Source organism: Nycticebus coucang, chromosome 4 (genome assembly GCF_027406575.1).
Source record: "Nycticebus coucang isolate mNycCou1 chromosome 4, mNycCou1.pri, whole genome shotgun sequence".
Taxonomy (NCBI): domain Eukaryota; kingdom Metazoa; phylum Chordata; class Mammalia; order Primates; family Lorisidae; genus Nycticebus; species Nycticebus coucang.
Genome location: NC_069783.1, coordinates 105,062,082 through 105,081,926, shown reverse-complemented (window position 1 = coordinate 105,081,926; position 19,845 = coordinate 105,062,082). Strand labels below are relative to the sequence as shown.

Sequence of the window (19,845 nt, the reverse complement as noted above, 5' to 3'; positions counted from 1 at the left end):
TGGTAGGGACCGGGGAGAAGTGCACGGTGGTGCAACGCTGGGTTTGGGCCCAGTGGTGCAGCGGACCGTGAAGGGACAGGAAATGTCAGGCGGTCCCAGCCTTTTGCTTGGCGCCCCGGGCCCGAGTCCAGGCGGGTCAGAGGTGGGGTCGGCGCCCCGGGCGGCAAGACAAGGGGGAGGTGATGGCGCCTGCGGTGTCCAAGCTGCGGACCGAAGCGGGATTCGGGGGCCTGCCAAGGCGGGTGCTTGCCCAGTACCTGTTCCTCCTGCGGCTCTACCCGGTGCTCACGAAGGCGGCCACCAGGTACGCAGGAAGAGGGGACCGCCAAGAGAGGGAGAACGAGGGAGGGGGGAGGAGAGGCCCTACAGAGGCGGGAGCTCCGAGAGGACAGGGGAGGAGGAAGGTGTTCCCGGAAAAGGAGAGCGTGAGACCAGGAGAGGGTCTCCCAGGGCGAAGGGGTGGGCCCAGCCTGTTACTGCGCAGGTGCGTCTGGTGTGAGGTTTGAGTACCAAAACACTGTCCCCACATTTCAAAATGACCCCCTAGCCCTTAAATTAACCAGAAATTTAATTAACACGGGTCTGAGTCCTTGGTCCAGGAAGGCACAGCTTAGGCAATGTAAACACGAAACGAAAAACTGCAGCCTGTGCCCTGGCCAACACCAAGCACCTCTTGCTCCTGTTTGGCTGTCCCTGATTTGGGGTAGTCAACTTTGTATTGAGACACCACGCTTCATGACGATTAATTAACATTGTGAGCCTGCCCCTTTTATGAGTCCAGCCTTTCCTAGACAAGCGTTGAGGGCCTCTGTGTAGCTGTGATCACAGCCAGCCTTATAGTAAAGAACTAGACAAAAAGCACATAAAAACCTGACATAGTGGGCGGCGCCTGTGGCTCAGTGAGTGGGGCGCCGGCCCCATATGCCGAGGGTTGTGGGTTCAGGCCCAGCCCCGGCCAAACTGCAGCAGAAAAATAGCCGGGCGTTGTGGCGGGCGCCTGTAGTCCCAGCTGCTCGGGAGGCTGAGGCGGGAGGATCGCATGAGCCCAAGAATTGGAGGTTGCTGTGAGCCGTGTGACGCCACGGCACTCTACCCGAGGGCGGTACAGTGAGATCTCTACAAAAAAAAAAAACAAAAACCTGACATAGCAGTGTCAGGGTTTGCGTGAGAAGGTGATGTTGCACAGGACATGTGAAGTGAGTGAGAAGTCACCTCCTAGAGGCACCCAGCTGGTGCGGGGCTGGGAAGAAGTCTGTGTCTGCAGTGTCAGAGCAGAGTGGTTCCGGGGTTCCCAGTGAAGCTCCTCAGAACACAGCTATGGACCAAGCCTGGGAGGGGGGAGACACTGGACCTATCTCCACCTTTTTGTTGAAATTTTTTGTTGTGAGAATTATAGGTTCCCATGCAGTTGTAGGAAGTGATACAGAGAGACCCCTTGTATGCCCTGTCCAGTTTCCCCCATTGGTTTCATTTGGTAAACTATAGTGCAATAACACAGCCAGGACATTGACCTGAACACAGTTCTCAGGTGATATGCAGTCTTTGCCCAGTGTTTCCTGTACTTAATGTCTGTGTATCTGGTTCTGTGCAGTTTTATCACATACAGAGGTTCATGTATTCACCAGGACAGTTAAAATACAGAAAAATGTCATCATAAGGTTCCTCTCCTGTTGCCCTTTGTTGACCATACCTTTCTGATTCCCTAAGTGGTAATATTTGACAAAACTGTAGTATAATGTCACAACCAGGATATTGACATTGATGGAGTCTACCAATTGGAAATCTACTGTACTGAACTTGTATGTGTAAGTTCTCTTGTCTGCACCTGTATTACTAAGTGTTCCTCCACACCCATCTGTGGTATGATCTAGGAACAGCCCTGCTACTTCACCAGCCGGCAAGGAACACTCTCATGCTGGTTGATCGTGTTTTCTGATTACTGTCTGTCCACAGTGGCATTTTGTCAGCACTTGGGAACTTCCTTGCCCAGATGATTGAGAAGAAGCAGAAAAAAGAAAACTCTAAAACTCTAGATGTCAGCGGGCTTCTCAGATACGCTGTTTATGGGTGAGTTGCACGGGGGCTGACTTAACTCTGGAGCTGACCAAGTATAGCCAAGCTGGGGGACCAAAACCACATTTTGGGAGTAAGCATTGATGTAATTATCATGGGGAAAAAAAATCAGAACAGTTTATATAGTTTGTGTGGTATGTATATACATATGAATAGTTTTAAATGAACGGGTCAGGGTGGCTGTGTTTTTGTTTTTGCTTTTGTTTTTTTGCAGTTTTTGGCCTGGTCCAGGTTTGAACCCGCCACCTCCAGTATATATGGGGCCAGCACCCTACTCCTTGAGCCACAGGTGCTGCCCATAGAGTATCTTTTTTTTTTTTAGTGAAAGAGTCTCACTTTGTCGCCCTTGGTAGAGTGCCGTGGCGTCACAGCTTACAGCAACCTCCAGCTCTTGGACTTAGGTGATTCTCTTTTCTCAGCCTCCTGAGTAGCTGGGACAACAGGCGCCCGCCACAATGCCTGGCTATGTTTTTGTTGGAGTTTGGCTGGGGCCGGGTTTGAACCTGCCACCCTCAGTATATGGGGCCGGCACCCTACTCACTGAGCCACAGGCACAGCCCCGGGGTGGCTCTCTTAATTGGGCTGAAAGGCAGACCCAATAGCAGGTAACTCAACTACCCTAAAGTCAGATTTCAAGACTCAAAGATCCTGGAAACATCCTAGGTTGGGCTCTGGAAGAGGAAAACTCACTCAGATATGGCTAGTTTCTCTTATTGGTTACTTGCCCCACTTTTTTTTTTGAGACAGCCTCTTGCTCTGTTGCCTAGGCATGACTGCAGGGGTATCATAGCTCACTGCAACCTCAAAATCCTGGGCTCAAGTGATCTTTCTGCCTCAGCTTTCTGAGTAAGTATAGTGCTGTGTAAGTATAGCACTATGCCCAGCTAATTTTTTTTTTTTTTTATTTTTTGCAGTTTTTGGCTGGGGCTGGGTTTGAATCCGCCACCTTTGGCCGGTGCCCTATTCCTTTGAGCACAGGTGCCGCCCCTAGCTAATTTTTTTTTAACCTTTTGACTGCAGAGCCTCTGAAACAACGTGGATCGTTCACACCAAAGGAATATCTTATTTGAACATCCCTAGGTATTGTTTGCAATCAAAAGGTTACTACAGAGCAGTGGTTCTCAATCTTCCTAATGCCCTGACCCTTTAATACAGTTCCTGTGGGTAGCGACCCATAGGTTGAGAACCTTTCCTATAGAGGGTGTCCAAAAAAAATGTATACACATTTTAAGAAAGGGAAAAATTGTATTAAAATTATAATACTCAAGTCACGTTTGACTTTTGCAATTACAAGAGGTGATAATATACCGCCTCAGTGCCAGTAGCACAGTGGTTACGGTGCTAGCCACATACACTGAGAGTGCTGAGTTCAAACCCATCCCAGGCCAGCTAAACAACAGTGACAACTGCAACAAAAAATAGCTAGGTGTTTTGGTGGGCGCCTGTAGTCCCAGCTACTTGGGAGGCTGAGGCAAGAGAATTACCGAAGCCCAAGAGTTTGAGGTTGCTGTGAGCTAGGATGTCACAGCACTCTACCAAGGGCGACATAGTGAGACTGTCTCAAAAAAAAAAAGAAGAGAGATAAAGTATACAAGATAATAAACGTTATTGGCATATATTTGGCACCCTCGAATCCTCTGTATTTTGTAGAGACAGGCCTCTCATTGTGTTGTTTTGGCTGGTCTCAAACTCCTGGCTTCAAGTGATCCTCCTGCCTCAGCCTCCCAAAGTGCTAGGATTATAGGCATGAGCCACTACCTAGTCTCTGTTGTTATTTTCATGGTGTAAACATCCAGAAAAATAGTATTCTAAAAAATGTCCAGTTTCTGAACTACTTTCTGAATTGCAAAAACACAATGATTCAGGCAGCGCCTGTGGCTCAGTCAGTAAGGCGCCGGCCCCATATACCGAAAGTGGCGGGTTCAAACCCGGCCCCGGCCAAACTGCAACCAAAAAATAGCCGGGCGTTGTGGTGGGCGCCTGTAGTCCCAGCTACTCGGGAGGCTGAGGCAAGAGAATCGCTTAAGCCCAGGAGTTGGAGGTTGCTTTGAGCTGTGTGAGGCCACGGCACTCTACTGAGGGCCATAAAGTGAGACTCTGTCTCTACAAAAAAACAACAGAAAAAAACACAATGATTCAGGCTTTTAACCAAATCCATCTTGAACTCTGTGGCCAACAACGATGTTAGTTTTGGCCACACAACGGTGTTTTGTTTTCGTTTTGAGACAGAGTCTCAAGCTTTTGCCCTGGGTAGACTGCCGTGGCATCACAGCTCACAGCAACCTCAAACTCTTGGGCTTAAGTGATTTTCTTGCCTCAGCCTCCCAAGTAGCTAGGACTACAGGTGCCCACCACAGCGCCCAGCTGTCAAGGTCTTGCTGTGTCTCAGGCTGGTCTCAAACCTGTGAGCTCAGGCAATCCACCCACCTTGGCCTCTAGAGTGCTAGTATTATAGGTGTGAACCACTGCGCTCGGCCCTGACCCTCTTCTTATTATTGAATTTTACATACCAGCAGGTATGTTATCCCTGTGGACAAAGTGGGTGGGTTCCAGATATACTGTAGAATTAGTACTAGAAATGGAGATCAGTGTGTAGCACCCGGTTTTACCCTTGCCAATTACCCCAGAGTTTGATAAATGCTCTAAAACCAGGGACGTTACCATTTGTTCATTACTGACCACCCACTCAGGGCCAGGCTCTGTTCTGGTCACTGTGGACACAGCAGTAAACAGACAGACACTACTTTCCTATGGGTTCTGCCTCCTAGGGAGAAGAGGGCCCTTTCTAACCAAGAGACTGAGATAATGACAGTGCTCTGCAGAAAATGGATCAGGGCCTGGAATGTGACACAGCACAGAGGCATGCGTAAGCCAGACAACTAGGAAGGGCCTGTTCAAGCTGACCACTCAAGTGGAGATGGAGAGACAGCTTTGGGAGCAAATGATCCAGGACAGGAATGCTTTTAGTCTATTAGAAGCCAAAGAGAATGCTTGAAGCAGATTCAAAGAAAATGTATTTGTGTAGTCAGAACTTAACATCAGCGAGGCAGGTGAAGCTGGACCAGAGAAAGACACTATGGACCAGAGAACCATAGTGGCTCACACCCTCCTTGGGACCTCAGATTCTTCTTTACAGGGCCGCTGAGTCACTACTTCTACCTCTTCCTGGAGCATTGGATCCCTCCTGAGGTTCCCTTGATGGGAGTCAAGAGGCTCCTCCTGGACCGCTTCTTCTTTGCACCAGCCTTCCTGTTGTTGTTCTTCCTCGTCATGAGCTTTCTGGAGGTTGGTGTGTCTACCGTTGAACTTAACAAAGCTCTTCATTTAGCATGGGGGGGTCTTCCCCCCCCCTTTTTTTAGGAGATGAGGTCTCACTGGAGTGCAGTGACAAGGTCATAGGTCACTGCAGCCTTCAACTCCTGAGCTTAAGTGATCCTTCTGTCTCAGCTTTCCGAGTAGTTGGAACTAAAGGCACCTGCCACAATGCCTGGCTAATTTTTTTTTTTGTTGTTGAGACAGGGTCCCACCCTATGCCCCTGAGCAGAGTGCAGTGGGCGTGGTAGCTCACCACAACCTCAGACTCGGGCTGCGGGCACCCCGCTGCCTCAGCCTCCGGAAGCCGCTGAATTACAGGCGCTAGCCGCGGCGCCCGGCTGGGTTTTTCCATTTTTTTCACGAGTCGGGGTCTCACTGTCGCTCAGCGAGTCACGAACTCCTGAGTTCAAGCGATTCTCCCTCCTCAGCCTCTCACAGTGCTGGGATTACAGGCATGAGCCACCGCGCCCGGCCTTTTTTAAATTTTTTTTGAAACAGTCTCCCTGTGTTGCCTAGGCTGGTCTTGAATTCCTGGGTTGAAGCAATCCTCCCAAGTTGCTAGGATTACATACAGGTACAGGAACTACCACACCCAACTCTGCACAGGTTTTCTTAACATGACATCCCTGGTAGAATTCAGGGGGTCCGTGAACTTTTCACTGCTTAAATTCAAATTTTACAGTTTCCTTTATGAATGTAGGAAGCAATCCTACCAGTAGGATTAGCAGTACCTATTTGTCCCCAGTAGAATTCACATGTCAGTTATATTATAGATGTCTTGAAATATAATTTATGCTCATTACTGCCAGGATTTGCCATTAGGTACTGTTACTGGATATGTTAAGAAGCGCATACATTGGTCTTCCATAAAGTTGTTTTCTGAATTTTGCCTTTTTAAAAAATTTCAGATTAATGTGAGGGTATAAACAATTAAGTTTATACAATGTTTATATTTGATAGGGAGAGTCCCTATTGTTGTGTCCCACCATATACCCTTACATTGTGCCCATTAAATAGCACACCTAATTTCCCTCCCCCCTCTTCCTCCACTTGAGTTTTTCTCTTACATGGGTGCGTATTAGATGTCTGCTGGCTTCATATTAGTACTGAGTACATTGGATACTTGTTTTCCATTCTTGTGATACTTTACTAAGAAGAATGTGTTTTAGCTCCACCCAGGTTACTACAAAGGATGTAAAGTCTTCATGTTTTCTGAATATTTTGATAATTATATATCAATATAGTTGGTTCCTTGCTAGTTTTATGTATTTTATACATTATAAAACATGATTCTGAGAAGGGGGACCTTGGGTTTCACCAGATTGCCATGCAGATCTTGGTATAAAAAGTTTGAGACTCCTGGGCGGCGCTTGTGGCTCAGTCGGTAAGGCGCCGGCCCCATATACCGAGGGTGGCGGGTTCAAACCCTGCCCCGGCCAAACTGCAACAAAAAAAAAAATAGCTGGGCGTTGTGGCAGGCGCCTGTAGTCCCAGCTACCCGGGAGGCTGAGGCAAGAGAATCGCTTAAGCCCAGGAGTTGGAGGTTGCTGTGAGCTGTGTGAGGCCACGGCACTCTACCGAGGGCCATAAAGTGAGACTCTGTCTCTACAAAAAAAAAAAAAAGTTTGAGACTCCTTAGTGATATTGCACAAGCCTGTTTGAACCCTGGGAGTTAACTTACTAGCATAAATTTAAATCAGAATAAGTTCTCCACATGTACTCATCAGGTGCTGTTCTCTGAAATGTGTGCAAAGTTCACTGGCACTTCCAAATCCTTACCACCTCCGAAATAAGGGCCAGGTTGTTCTGTGTGTCTGAGGTGTGTTGTGTTCTGTCCTGAAAGTGATTTATTTTAAACAATCACAGCAATTAAATGGTTTCACTCAGATTTTATTTTGAAACAGCATGTCAGGTTCTTCTTTCTAAGGGGAATACTTCTCATATAAAGTAGTCCTGGGGTAAATTAGGAAAGCTGTTTAAACTTAACTATGATGATTAGTAAGTCCCTGATAGTAAAAAGAAATACTTGGGAAGTCCTTAGCAAATCTGAATGAGAAAGAAGCAAAATGTACCACACATTAGAGGTGTGGATACTTCCTTATTTCCTTCCAAATATAAAGGGAAAATATTTTCATTAAAACAAAACCTGTGGGGTGGTGCCTGTGACTCAGGTAGGCTCCTGCCCCATATACCGCCAGCTAAAACAGCAGTGGTGACTGTAACAAAAAAAAAAAATGGGCGTTGTGGTGGGCGCCTGTAGTCTCAGCTACAAGAGAATTGCTTAAGCCCAAGAGTTGGACGTTGATGTGAGCAGTGTATGATGCCACAGCACCTACTGAGGGCAACACAGTGAGACTCTGTCTCAAAAAAACAAAACGTGTATATATGCCAAGTGTTACCTAAGTGCACAAAGTAATTTGAAATGTAACTATGTAGTAGGACCACTGTTCATGCCCCCTACCCCCAAGCCTCTGCATCCCAGTTTTCTTTGATGAGACTGGGTAGCATCCTACTGTGTGCCTGTCCCCATTATGTAAGGGTTCCTATTTGGTCAGTTTTTGAGACTGTTCTCCAAAAAAGCTGTCTGTCTGTGTTCCCTGCAGCAGTGTAGCATAACAACAGCTAACAGTAGTGGAGCACATGCCTTTCTCCAAGCTCTACATGGAGTACTTTATGTCATTTAAGTTCACATAATGGCCCCATGTGATAGTTGAGGACCCTGAAACCCAGAACCAGTACATGACTGGCTTAAAGGCATGTAACTTTCCAGTCTTTGAGCCAGAATTCAGATTCCAGGCTTTGTGGCTGGGGAAAGTCTTAATCCTCTTGCTTCTTCCTCAATGTGAGGTTTGTTTCCTTATTCTCTTAATAACCATGACTGTGTTTTTCTTTTAAATAGTTTGTAATCTCTTAGGTGAAACCTAATTTTCATTTATATGTATTTATTCATAAGTTCGCACACTTTTTTATATGCTTATCTGACCTTTGTGTTTCTTTTTTTATTTTTTTTTGACATAGAGTCTCTGTTATCCTGGGTAGAGTGCCATGGCATCATAGCTCACAGCAACATCAAACTCTTGGCCTCAAGTGATGCTCTTGCCTCAGCCTCCAAAGTAGTTGGAACTATGGGCGCCTGCCACAACACCTAGTTTTTTTCTATTTTTAGTTTAGGCTGGTCTTGAACTCTTGAGCTCAAGCAATCTACCCACCTCAGCCTCTTAGAGTGCTAGGATTACAGGCATGAGTCACTGCGCCTGGCTTGGCCTTTTTATTTATTTATTAATTTTTTTATTGTTGTCAGTGTTGTTGAGCAGGCCCTGGCCAGGTTTGAACCCACCAGCCCGGGTGCATGTGGCTAGCACCCTCACCACTGAGCTATGGGCACTGAGCCTATTATTTTTTTAGTGTCACCGTAGCACACTGCACCTTGAATTCCTGAGCTCAGACATTCCTCTCACCTCAGCCTTCCAGAATGTTAGGATTACAGGTGTGAGCCATTCATTACACCCAGCCTTTATTTTTTTATATATATATTTTTTTACCCCCAAGAGAAAACAAGGTCTCTCTCTATGTCACCTGGGCAGAGGTGTCATCATGATTCACTGTAATGGTCAAATAACTGGGCTAATATTTTGTATTAATTGCAGAGATGGGTCTTGCTGCATTGCTTAGGTTGGTCTCAAACTCTTGGCCTCAGGTAGTCCTCCCACCTCATCCTCACAGAGTGCTAGAATTACGGGTGTGAGCCACTGCACCTAGTGAATTTTAGTTCATTTCTATTAATGTTTGATTTTTTTTGTTTTTGTGTTGTTTTGTACTGACCTATGTATTTGGATGTTAAGGATATCCTTTGCCAAGTACAAGTTACAGATATTTTCCCCATTTTTTAGGTGTTTTGTCTTTTAATACAAGTTAAAATTTAAAGTTATGTAAATGAAGCCTACCTTTTTTTCTCCATACAGAAGTTTTAAAAATTAATATATTCAAATGTGACATTCTTTTTCTTCGTGCTATACTATAGCACTTCCTATACTTCCTTTTCTTTCTTTTTTTTTTTGAGACAGTCTCATTTTGTCATCCTCAGTAGAGTGCCATGGCATCATAGCTCGCAGAAATCTCAAACTCTTGGGCTCAAGCGATTCTCTTGCCTCAGCCTCCCAAGTACCTGCCACAATACCCAGCTATTTTGTTGTTGTTGCAGTTGTCGTTGTTTAGCAGGCCCAGGCCAGGTTCGAACCTGCCAGCCTTGATGCATGTGGCCAGCTCTGTAATCACTGTGCTATGGGCACCGAGCCAATACCCAGTATTTTGCAATGAAAACTATCATTCTCATACGAATAGGCTATTGTCTGGACTCTTTGCTCTTTTGCTGGATTATTTTCATTTTCATTGTATTTTGTGTGTGTGTAGCATTTTTCAAAATCTATAGTAAAGTGGCCTTTCCCCCTTATTTTCCAAGATGATGTTTTTATTCTTTTAGATGACATTCAGAATCAGTTTATTGAGGTCCATTTTATTAAAAAGTCTTGACTGGTTTTGATGGGGGCAATGTTGTGGGCATTTTGAAAGCACTGATAGGGTGGCACCTGTGGCTCAGTGAGTAGGGCGCCGGCCCCATATACTGAGGGTGGTGGGTTCAAATCCGGCCCTGGCCAAACTGCAACAACAGAAAAAAAAAAAAAAAAGCTGGGTGTTGTGGTGGGTGCCTGTAGTCCCAGCTACTCGGGAGGCGAGACAAGAGATTTGCCTAAGCCCAAGAGCTGGAGGTTGCTGTGAGCTGTGATGCCACAGCATTCTACTGTGGGTGACTAAGAGACTCTGTCTCAAAAAAAAAGAAAAGAAAGAAAGCACTGACCAGACCACTAAATCAGTAGCAGTTGCAGCGTGAGGGTGTGTGGGAGGAGCGCAAGGGGATGGGATGGACTGTAGGGAGGGGGAGGGGCAGCTCTTGCCCCACAGCTCTGCTGGAACAAACCCATATTCTGCCTCTTTCGCCCAGCACCTAGGAGTATGACAGCTGCCCTTGGGGATTCTGACTCCTCCCCCAGTACATGCTGACTATGTTTTCCCTACCCCTCAGGTTCCCCACCTCCTGGGATGTGTTGATTCCCCCACCCCACCTCCCTGGCAGGGCTGACTCCACCCACAGGCTGACCCTGCTTCCCCACAGGGGCAGGACACGGAGGATGCGCTGGCCAGGGTGCGGGCCCGCTTCTGGCCTGCGCTTCGCATGAACTGGAGGGTCTGGACACCCGTGCAATTTGTCAACATCAATTACGTTCCACTGCAGGTAAGGCCACTTCTGCCCTTGGTAGCTGAGCAGCATGGGCCTTTCCTGGGCTGGTCCTGTCTTATCTTGTTTTTTCCATGTCAGGGTTGTCCAATCACTGGACACGCTGAACGCTGTGTCGAGGGAAGGGCTGGTGCATCTGCAGCTGCACCAGGGCAGGGCAGGGGGACAGGAAAGATCTCTGTGAGGCTGCAGGTGCCCTGGGGGGTGTGAGTTGGTCAGAGTAGCTAACCCTGTCTGTAAAACCAGGCAGCCCCAGGGGGATCATGCAGGTCCTCACAGCATGCATCACACATACCCTGTACACAAGCACTATACATCTATTAGATGTAGAAAATGCACACATGTACATGCAGACGCCATCCTGAGGTAGAGCAAGATGGCAGGACAACAGGATTTCTGGACAAAGGGGCCAGGAAGCCTAAAGACCCTTGCATGCCTGTGGCTTGTCCAGCTGGAGTCAGTTGCAGTCAGCCCTGGGGAAGTGTGGCAACAGGGAGGGTAGTGCTTTCCCTAGGGAGCTAGCAGAATTGCAGGGTAAGGAATCTGCAGCTGTGGACTCAGGAATAGGGAGTTAGAAATAAAGACAGAGAGACAGAGTGGCTGGTAACAGAGGGACTAGGGTGGAAGAGGGCCTCTGGTGGCCTGGGGACAAAGCTGGGAGGTGTAGTTAAGAGCTCTCATTGTAGGTGGGTGCAGGTACATTCTTAAGGGGCAGTGGAGTTCATTCAGCAAATACTTCTAGGCGTCCACTCTGTGCCCTGCTACTCTATACCATGGGGACGCAGTGGTTAACCAGATGGGACTGCTCTTTTTAAGGAGCCACATACCAGGGAGACTCAGCACCTGGCCAAAGGTGATTTCAGGTCATCAAAGCAGGGCAGAGAAACAAGAGTAAGTTAGGGTTGAGGGCAGGGAGGGCCAGTGTGAACTGTGTTTCCAGGGAGGGGCTTCCACCATGATGATGGTGTTGAGCCAGGGGTCATGTGTGCAGTGAAGCTTAGGGCTTAGTGATCTAGTTTTGTGATTGTTGCATAGCTGTTTTCCCTGTTGGCCTGTAAATGCCAAGCCAGGAGGGGACTGTCTTCCGCACCCATCTCTGGCCAGGGGCTCATCATGGTGCTATGTGCAAACTATAGGTGCAGCAATATAGTGGTGAGTGGGGACATGAATGAGTGGCTGAGTAGTAAGTCTGGTAACTGTCACAGCTTCCCCCTCACCACAGGCTGACTCTGTTCTTTTTGGCAGTTCCGGGTACTTTTTGCTAATTTGGTGGCTCTATTCTGGTACGCCTACCTGGCTTCTTTGGGGAAGTGAAGATACCCAGGAAACATCAGACATACTGGACATGGGCCTAGGGGAAGCTCACCTGCCCAAAGAGAGGACAGACCAACCCAGTCAGGACTTATATCTGACTCTAAATTGTGATTCAAGATGCCCTAAAATAATGAATGGAAAAATCGAAATCTCTTAATCCTGTGGTTTAAAAAGGCAATAGGTGACTGACTTCAGATGGTGTTGCCCAAGAAATACAACAGAAATGATTTCAGTTGTCAGCTTGGACTTAATTAGGATCACAATAAACTATAACGTGGCTTCTCAAGTGGTGATTTTAATTTCTCAGAACAACTGCTGTTGCTTTGGAAGAAATGCATAGCCAGATTTTATTCCTACTTTTTTGGTGTGGTAAAATACGTATTAATACAACACTTACCATTTTAACCTTTTTTTTTTTTTTTTTAAGACAGTCTTACTCTGTTGCCCGGCCTAGAGTGCCATGGCATCAGCCTAGCTCACAATAACCTCAAATTCTTAGGTTCGAGTGATCCTCCTGTGCTTCTAAGAGTGCTAGGATTATAGGCGTGAGCCACTCTGCCCGGCCCATTTTAACTATTTTTAAGTGTATAGTTCAGAGGAATTAAGGACATTCTTAGTTAGTACAACCACCACAATCTACTTCTAGGACATTTTCATCATCCCAAACTGAAAGTCTGTCCCTATTCCCACTCCCCATCCCCTTTTAACCCCCATTCTACTTTGTCTCTATAAATTTGATTTAGGTGCTTCAAATGGTTGTTATCTTATGACTATTTCACTTAGCATGATTTCATCAATGTTTTGAATGTGGTATCTCATCCAAAATTAATGTTAAAATTTAATCCTCATTCTGGGGGTTTTAAGAGGTGGGGCCTTTGGGAAGTGATTAAGTCACAGGGCAGCACCCTCATGAATAAATTAATGCCTCAAAAAAGGTTTATTGGAGTTCACCCTTATGTTCCTAAGCCCTCTACCACATGGACACAGCAGTCATCTCTTGAGGAGGAAGCAGCAACCAGCGCCTTAGAAGCAAAAAGGTGGGCCTTCTCTAGCCTGTGCATTGATCTTGGACTTCCAGCTGCCAGAACTGTGAGAAATAAAGTTGCATTGTTTATAAATAACCCAGTTTGTTGGCCAGGTGCAGTGGCGCATGCCTGTAATCCTAGCACTCTGGAAGGCCAAGGCGGGTGGATTGCTTGAGCTCACAAGTTCGAGACTAGCCTGAGTAAAATTGAAACCCTGATTCTACTAAAAAAAGAAAAACTCAGGCAAGAGGATTGCTTGAGTCCAAGAGTTGGAGGTTGCTGGAAGCTGTGATGCCATGGCACTCTACCCAGGAGGACAACTTGAGACTAACCCAGTTTGTGAGATCTAGTGTAGTAGCACAAATGGACTAAGACGATATTCTCAGGGTTCATCCATGTTGTAGTGTGTTGGAAGTTTCTTTGTTTTTGAGTCAGGGTCTCACTGTCATTCAGGCTGAAGTACAGTGACACAATTATAGCTCACTGCAGCCTTGAACTCTTGGGCTCAAGTGATTTTCTGCCTCTGTCTGCCACATAACAGGGATTATATCCTTCCTTTTCAAAAAGGCTGAATATTCCATCATGTTTATGTATTTCATTTATTCCATCATGTTTAGTAGAGAGGGGGTCTGGTTGCTCAGGCTGGCCTCCGAACTGACCCTGAGCAATCCTCCTGCCTTGGCCTCTCAGAGTGCTAGGATTACAACAGGCGTGAGCCATCTCGCCCAACCTCCATCTTGTTTATAGACCTTGTTTTGTTTATTCATCTGTCAATGCCATTTGGAATTTCCAACTTCTGGCCACACAGAATGATGCTGCTATGAACATGGATGTACAACTATCTCTTCATGTCCCTGCTTGCCCTGAGATTTTCAAAAAAATTACCTTTTTGGTTCATAATACATAGTGGGGCATTATGAGTAATTCCCAAAGAAAAAAATAATTTTAGGGCATTTGCAAAAATGACAGATGCTCCTATAATTCATGTGAAAGGTGACAATTTCAGCTGTACCTCTCATCCATCATTTCTTAATGAATCCTATCCCACTGGCCATGATGGAGGATTAGGATCTGGATCTCAGGGCATTCTAGACTCAGCTCTAGAAATCAGGCATAGTAACTAACAATCTGTTGTGATTACTTTGTGGTGGAACTCTTCTGAGAGCTTCACATGAATTAGCATTATTTGATCCTGCGATCTTGGGAGGTAGGTATCATGTTTTCCCTGTTTCACAAATGGGGAAACAAAGACAGGACCCCCTCAGCTAGCAAGAGATGAGTCTTAGGTTCAGTCTGCTAAGTTCCAGAGCCACTGGCTTCATCATCTCATTGCACAGCCTCAAGTGTCAGGGTTAGGTTAAAATGGAGAGTTCACTGAAGTTTTTTTTTCTCTGAATAATGTGAATTCATGTTTCCGGTGTTACCTGGGTCACCACAGTCTATAATCAAGTTTGTTAACACATTTGCTAAGTGCTATTAGCACACACTTGATGGCAGGGAGCAATTTTCAGCCTCCCACAGGTGAATATTCACAGTACATCTGCAAATGGCTAGATGAATTGCAAATAGTTCTAAAAGAAACACTTTTTTCTATGCTTAGGTCTGAGTCCCTTGACCAAATCATATTTTAATTGTATTCAAGCAAAATGAACTCATAAAGTCTATAAAACTGGACTGATATGGTGCCAAAATACAACATGCAGTGATGCCTTAGTGCTTATTTTCCCTATCATGACTGACTTTGTTCTTTTCTGATCACAGTGAGATGGAAACTGCAGGAAGGATTCCAAGAAATAAAAACGGCCTTTTTAGACAGGAAAAAAAGGAGGTTAAGGGGATGGGTTGTTCATCTGATTTCGTCAGGGCAGAAAACTTAAACCAAAAAGAGTAATAAATCTCACCTGGCTTGGGAGACTGAGGATCAAGTTTCTTAGAGAAACATAGCAAGCATGCATGATTTCTCAGCAGAGGGCTAAGAGAAACCACACTCTGTGCTCATGTGCAGCCTATCTTATTAATTTTTTATTTATTTTTGAGAGAGTCTATCACCCTGGGTGGAGTGCAGTGGCATCATCATAGCTCATAGCAACCTCAAACTCCTGGGCTGTGATTCTCCTTTCTGCCTCAGCCTCTGGAGTAGTTGGGATTATAGGTGCACCACAATGCCTAGCTAATTTTTCTATTTTTGGTAGAAATAGGGTCTCAGGCTGGTCTTGAACTGACTCTAAGCAATCCACCCACCTTGGCCTCCCAGAGTGCTAGGATCACAGGTGTGAGCCATGCTGCAGGCTCAGCCTATCTTCTTTTGAAAGAGGCAGAGCAGTGGGCATCTCTCGTACTGATCTCAGTCTGTTACCCCATTGGTTTCTCACGTGGGAAGGTTGAGCAGTGCTGTTATCCCATACGTTAGTTTCCTATTGCTACCCTAACAAATTACCACAAACTCAATGGCTTAAAATAACAGTACTTTAGTATGGTATAGTTCTGGAAGTCAAAAGGCTAAAATGTGTCTCATGGGGCTAGACTCAGGTGTTGGCAGTTCTGTGCTCCTGCAGGAGGCTCCAGGGGGAGTATCATGTCCTTTCCTGTTTCCTGAGGTGCCCACATTCCTTGGCTCATGGCCCAGTATTATTCCAATGTCCACTTCCATCACTACATCTCTGGCTCCTCCCTCCCAAGGACCATGTGATGACATTGGATAATCCAGGACACTCTTCTCATCTTGAGGTCCTCAATCACATCTGCAAAATCTCCTAGTCCAGAGACTAGGACATGGTGGGGCCCACCACACCTGGTCTTAGCCTGTCATAGGGGATTTTCCCAAATGTCTCCCATAACCCAAAAAGAAATCACCTGACTAAATGGTATAGCTGCTGGTTCAAGTGGGACTGGCTGTGACACCTTCAGGCAGCACTAGCTCTTACGCAGAATACATTTAGCCCTACAGGAAGCACACCACCAGCATTTGCTTTCCTTCATGTTTCTCCCTCAAAAACAAGTGCTCTTTGAAGGCAAGACTCCTCCTGTGCATGCCTAAAGCCCAGGTTTTTGAAAGCACTCAGATTTGTGTTGGAACTGAAGCTGGTTGATGTAGGATTAAGATAGACTTCCTGCGAACAAGCCCTAAGTTTGTAAAATTTTTGCTGTTTTCTTTAGATCTTAATTTTTTTTTTTTGGTAGAGACGGAGTTTCACTTTGTCGTCCTTGGTAGAGTGCCATAACGTCACATGGCTCACAGCAACCTCCAGCTCCTGCTTAGGCGATTCTCTTGCCTAGATCTTAATTAAATTACTTAAAACTATTTCCTAAAATTTAGTTATGTGTAAGCTACTGTTGTTACTGTGGCCATGTCCATACATGTCCTATATTATTTAAAATTTTTAAGATTTTTTTAACTTATTTAAAGAGGACATAAAGGGGCTGGGTGTGGTGCCTCATGCCTGTAATGCTAGCACTCTGGGAGGCCAAGGTGCGTGGATTGCTTGAGTTCAGGAGTTTAAGAACAGCCTGAGTAAGAGTGAAACCCCTTCTCTACTAAAAATAGGAAAATTAGACGGGCATTGTGATGGGGGTGCCTGTAGTCCCAGCTACTTGGGAGGCTGAGGCAAGAGGATCACCTGACCCCAGGAGTTTGAGGTTGCTGTGAGCTGATGCCCTGGCACTCTACCCAGGGTGACAGAGTGCAACTCTGTCTCAAAAAACGTGATTTTGTAAAAATGTATAAATCAGATTATATGACTTCCTGACTTAAAAATGTGCAGAGGTAGTCCAGCAATCTCCCTTATGGGTCCAGACCCAAACAATTGAAAGCATGGTCTTGAAAAGGTCTTTGTACACCTATGTTCACAGCAGCTTTATTCACAATAGCCAAAAGGCAGAAACCACCCAAGTGTACAACAAGGGGAGAATGATTATCCATTCCAACAAAATGCGGTCTGTCCATACAATGAAATATTATTCACCTTATAAGGAAATTCTGACACATGCTATAACATGGATAACTTTGAGGGCATTATGCTAAGTGAATAAGCTAGTCATGAATGCACAAATACTGTGTGACTGGAAAAAGAGAGGAAGGAGTGGAGGGGGAGTTTCACCACTCCACCTGCTTTTCTCTGCTGGATCAGTGGCTTTAAGGCCTTGGCCTCCAGCTGTGGGTCAGGTCCCTGCTGCAGATACTGCAACTGGTGGGGGAACTGAAGAGGGTCTCAAGGATTGGCTGAGTAAATGTTAAGCAGCAAGAGAGCATTATCAGATAAGATGTACCAGATGGCAGTTAAGGCCATGGTGAACAAAGATGACCACCTTTTCTTCACCAATGTATACAGCTTATCCTGGTTGATGATATGGCAGAATATATTGCTGGGAACACAGCACCAGCAGATAACATCCCCAAAGAGGAAAAAGAGGGGCAAGAAGCAGCTATGAAACAGATAAACCATCCCCTACCAGAGGACTTCAAAAAGGACGTTTGGGAAGAATCTGAGAAGCAATCTACTGCAGAAGCCAAAGTGTGACGCAGTGGGACCAATAAGAGATAGATGGTTGTTTAGAAATCTAAATATGAAGGTTTTTTTTGTTTTCTTTTTAGAGATAGAGTCTCACACTGTTACCCTGGGTAGAGTGTGAGGGCATCATCATGACTCACAGCAGCAGGGCGGTGCCTGTGGCTCAGTGAGTAGGGCACTGGCCCTGTACAGCAAGGGTGGCGGGTTTGAACCTGGCCCCAGCCAAACTGCAATAAGAAAATAGGTGGGCGTTGTGGCAGGTGCCTGTAGTCCCAGCTACTCGGGAGGCCGAGGCAAGAGAATTGCTTAAAACCAAGAGTTGGCGGTCTACTGAGGGTGACAAAGTGAGACTGTCTCTAAAAAAAGAAATAATAATAAAATGACTCACAGCAACCTCAAACACTTGGGCTCAAGCTATCCTCCTTATCAACCTCCCAAATAGCTGGTACTACAAGCACCTGACACTTGCTGCCTGGCTGGTTTTTCTATTTTTAGTAGAGATGGGGCTCACTCTTGCTTAGGCTGGTCTTGAACTCCTGAGCTCAAACAATCCACCTACCTGTCTTTACCCTTCCAGAGTGCTGGGATTACAGGCGTGAGCCACTGCACCCAGCTGAATATGAAGTCTTTTTTTTTTTTTTTTTTTTGAGACAGTCTCACATTGTTGCCCTGGGTAGTGTCATGGCGTCATAGCTCACAGCAACTTCAAATTCAAGTGATTCTCTTGCCTCAGCCTCTGGAGTAGCTGGACTACTGCCATAATGTCCAGCTATTTTTAGAGACTCTGGTTCAGGCTGGTCTCACATTCCTGAGCTCAGGCAATCCACCTGCCTTAGCCTCCCAGAGTGCTAGTATAACAGGTGTGAATTGAATATAAAGATCTTTAAAACAAATCCAGGAGACTTCTATGACTCCACAGCAGGAAAATTCAGTCACCTAGAGATTGTATAGCTTATTTTTGAACTTGGGGCAGGAAGAAATGTTAACATAGCTGTGGCCTCCTGTAAGCTGCACTCCTGTAGCACTTCTGTGACAAACACTTCATTTTTCTGTTTCATGGTTCTGTGTTTTGCCATTGTTGATCTGATGTCCATAGATGTGTCAATTATTTTTAATTGTCTGGACTTCAGCAAGAAATGTGATGTAATTTGGGCACCAAAAGAAGCCATAGAACAGGAAGGGGTCATAAAAATGCCCGTGGATGAAGACGGGCAGGGTTGTCTTTTTTTATGGATAAAATAAATATTAAACCTCTAAAAAACAAACACACACACACCCTGAAACAAATCCTGCTTGATTTTGCTTGAAAGACACACGTAGAGTAGCTGGACTAACAGTAGAATGGTGGGCCAGGAGCCAAGAGAAAAGGGGAATAGGGAGCTCTTGTTTTCAGTTTGGGAACAGAAAAACGTTCCAAAGATTCATGGTGACGGCTGCACAACCACATGAACGTACCTAATGCCAGTGTACTGCACACTTAGAAATGGCTAAGATGGTAAACATATGCTCTACCACAATAAAAAGGTTTTAAAAACAAAAAACAAAACTTCAGAGGTTTTCTAGCTCACCTAAAGTCCCAAGTTCTTACTTGTAAGGTCTGGTCAGTTTGCCTTCTCTGTTCTTGGTGTGCTCATGGTGGTGAAATGACCAGACCCACCTAGAGCAAGGCAAGCGTGAAAACCAAGTTTGCTGAGGAGGAGAAAGGAGTTTACATAGCAAGATACGCTCGCCATTGACAACGAACAGGCCCCTTTGTCGCGACAAAAAGGCCTCTGGGGTCTCATTCTGTGTCTGGGTGGGGACCTCCTTATGGTCCAGCCGTTACCATGAAACCATTTCGATGGACAGTTAACAGCATGGTAACGTTACTCCAGGTTACTTTCCAAATCGTCCTTCCCCCAGGTATGACAGCTGCTCGTGACAGGATTAAGGTGGGACAGCACTAAAACGGGGCCGCCTTGTCCTTCCCAGGTTGCCACTGCTCCAGGCAGCCCCAAGGCAAAGCACCCATTCTGTACTTCCAAGAGCGTGTCAAAGGCTCCGCGCTATCTTGCCTCCCACTTCCACTGCATTTGTAAACTGCGGCCACCTCATTCTTGCCTCAGGACTGCTTCTCCACAGCGGCATCCGAGCAGCTTCCACGCCTCCCCTTGGCCTTCTGAGGTGTGCACCCTCCCTGCTTCCGTCTCTGCCCTGCCTGGTCGCTGTCCCACTTCTGCCAGGCCTGGAAGGAGCAAATGAACCGACGCTGAGGTCTTCCGCAGACGTCGAGGGAAGGTCTCAGTGAAGACGAGGCCTCCGGGAGACCCCACGACCC

At 46.0% G+C, this 19,845-nt stretch overlaps 1 protein-coding gene across 6 annotated transcripts; it reads left to right on the top strand.

The window, feature by feature from the left end:
* The first annotated feature begins 40 nt into the window (after positions 1–40).
* On the top strand, positions 41–19,780 carry PXMP2 (peroxisomal membrane protein 2). 6 transcript variants are annotated; one of them, XM_053587600.1, is made up of 6 exons: positions 44–304; positions 1,954–2,067; positions 5,196–5,358; positions 10,559–10,678; positions 12,962–13,032; positions 17,349–19,486. In XM_053587600.1, the coding sequence occupies exons 1-6, from the start codon at positions 183–185 to the stop codon at positions 17,446–17,448; spliced, it is 690 nt and encodes a 229-aa protein (XP_053443575.1). In that variant the 5' UTR covers positions 44–182; the 3' UTR covers positions 17,449–19,486. The 6 variants fall into 6 exon arrangements, with proteins under 6 accessions (XP_053443572.1, XP_053443574.1, XP_053443575.1 ...); XM_053587597.1 differs by lacking the exons at positions 12,962–13,032; positions 17,349–19,486 and adding an exon at positions 19,500–19,780 and having other exon boundaries at positions 41–304; XM_053587599.1 differs by lacking the exon at positions 17,349–19,486 and having other exon boundaries at positions 42–304; positions 12,962–13,210.
* The last annotated feature ends 65 nt before the right edge of the window (positions 19,781–19,845 follow it).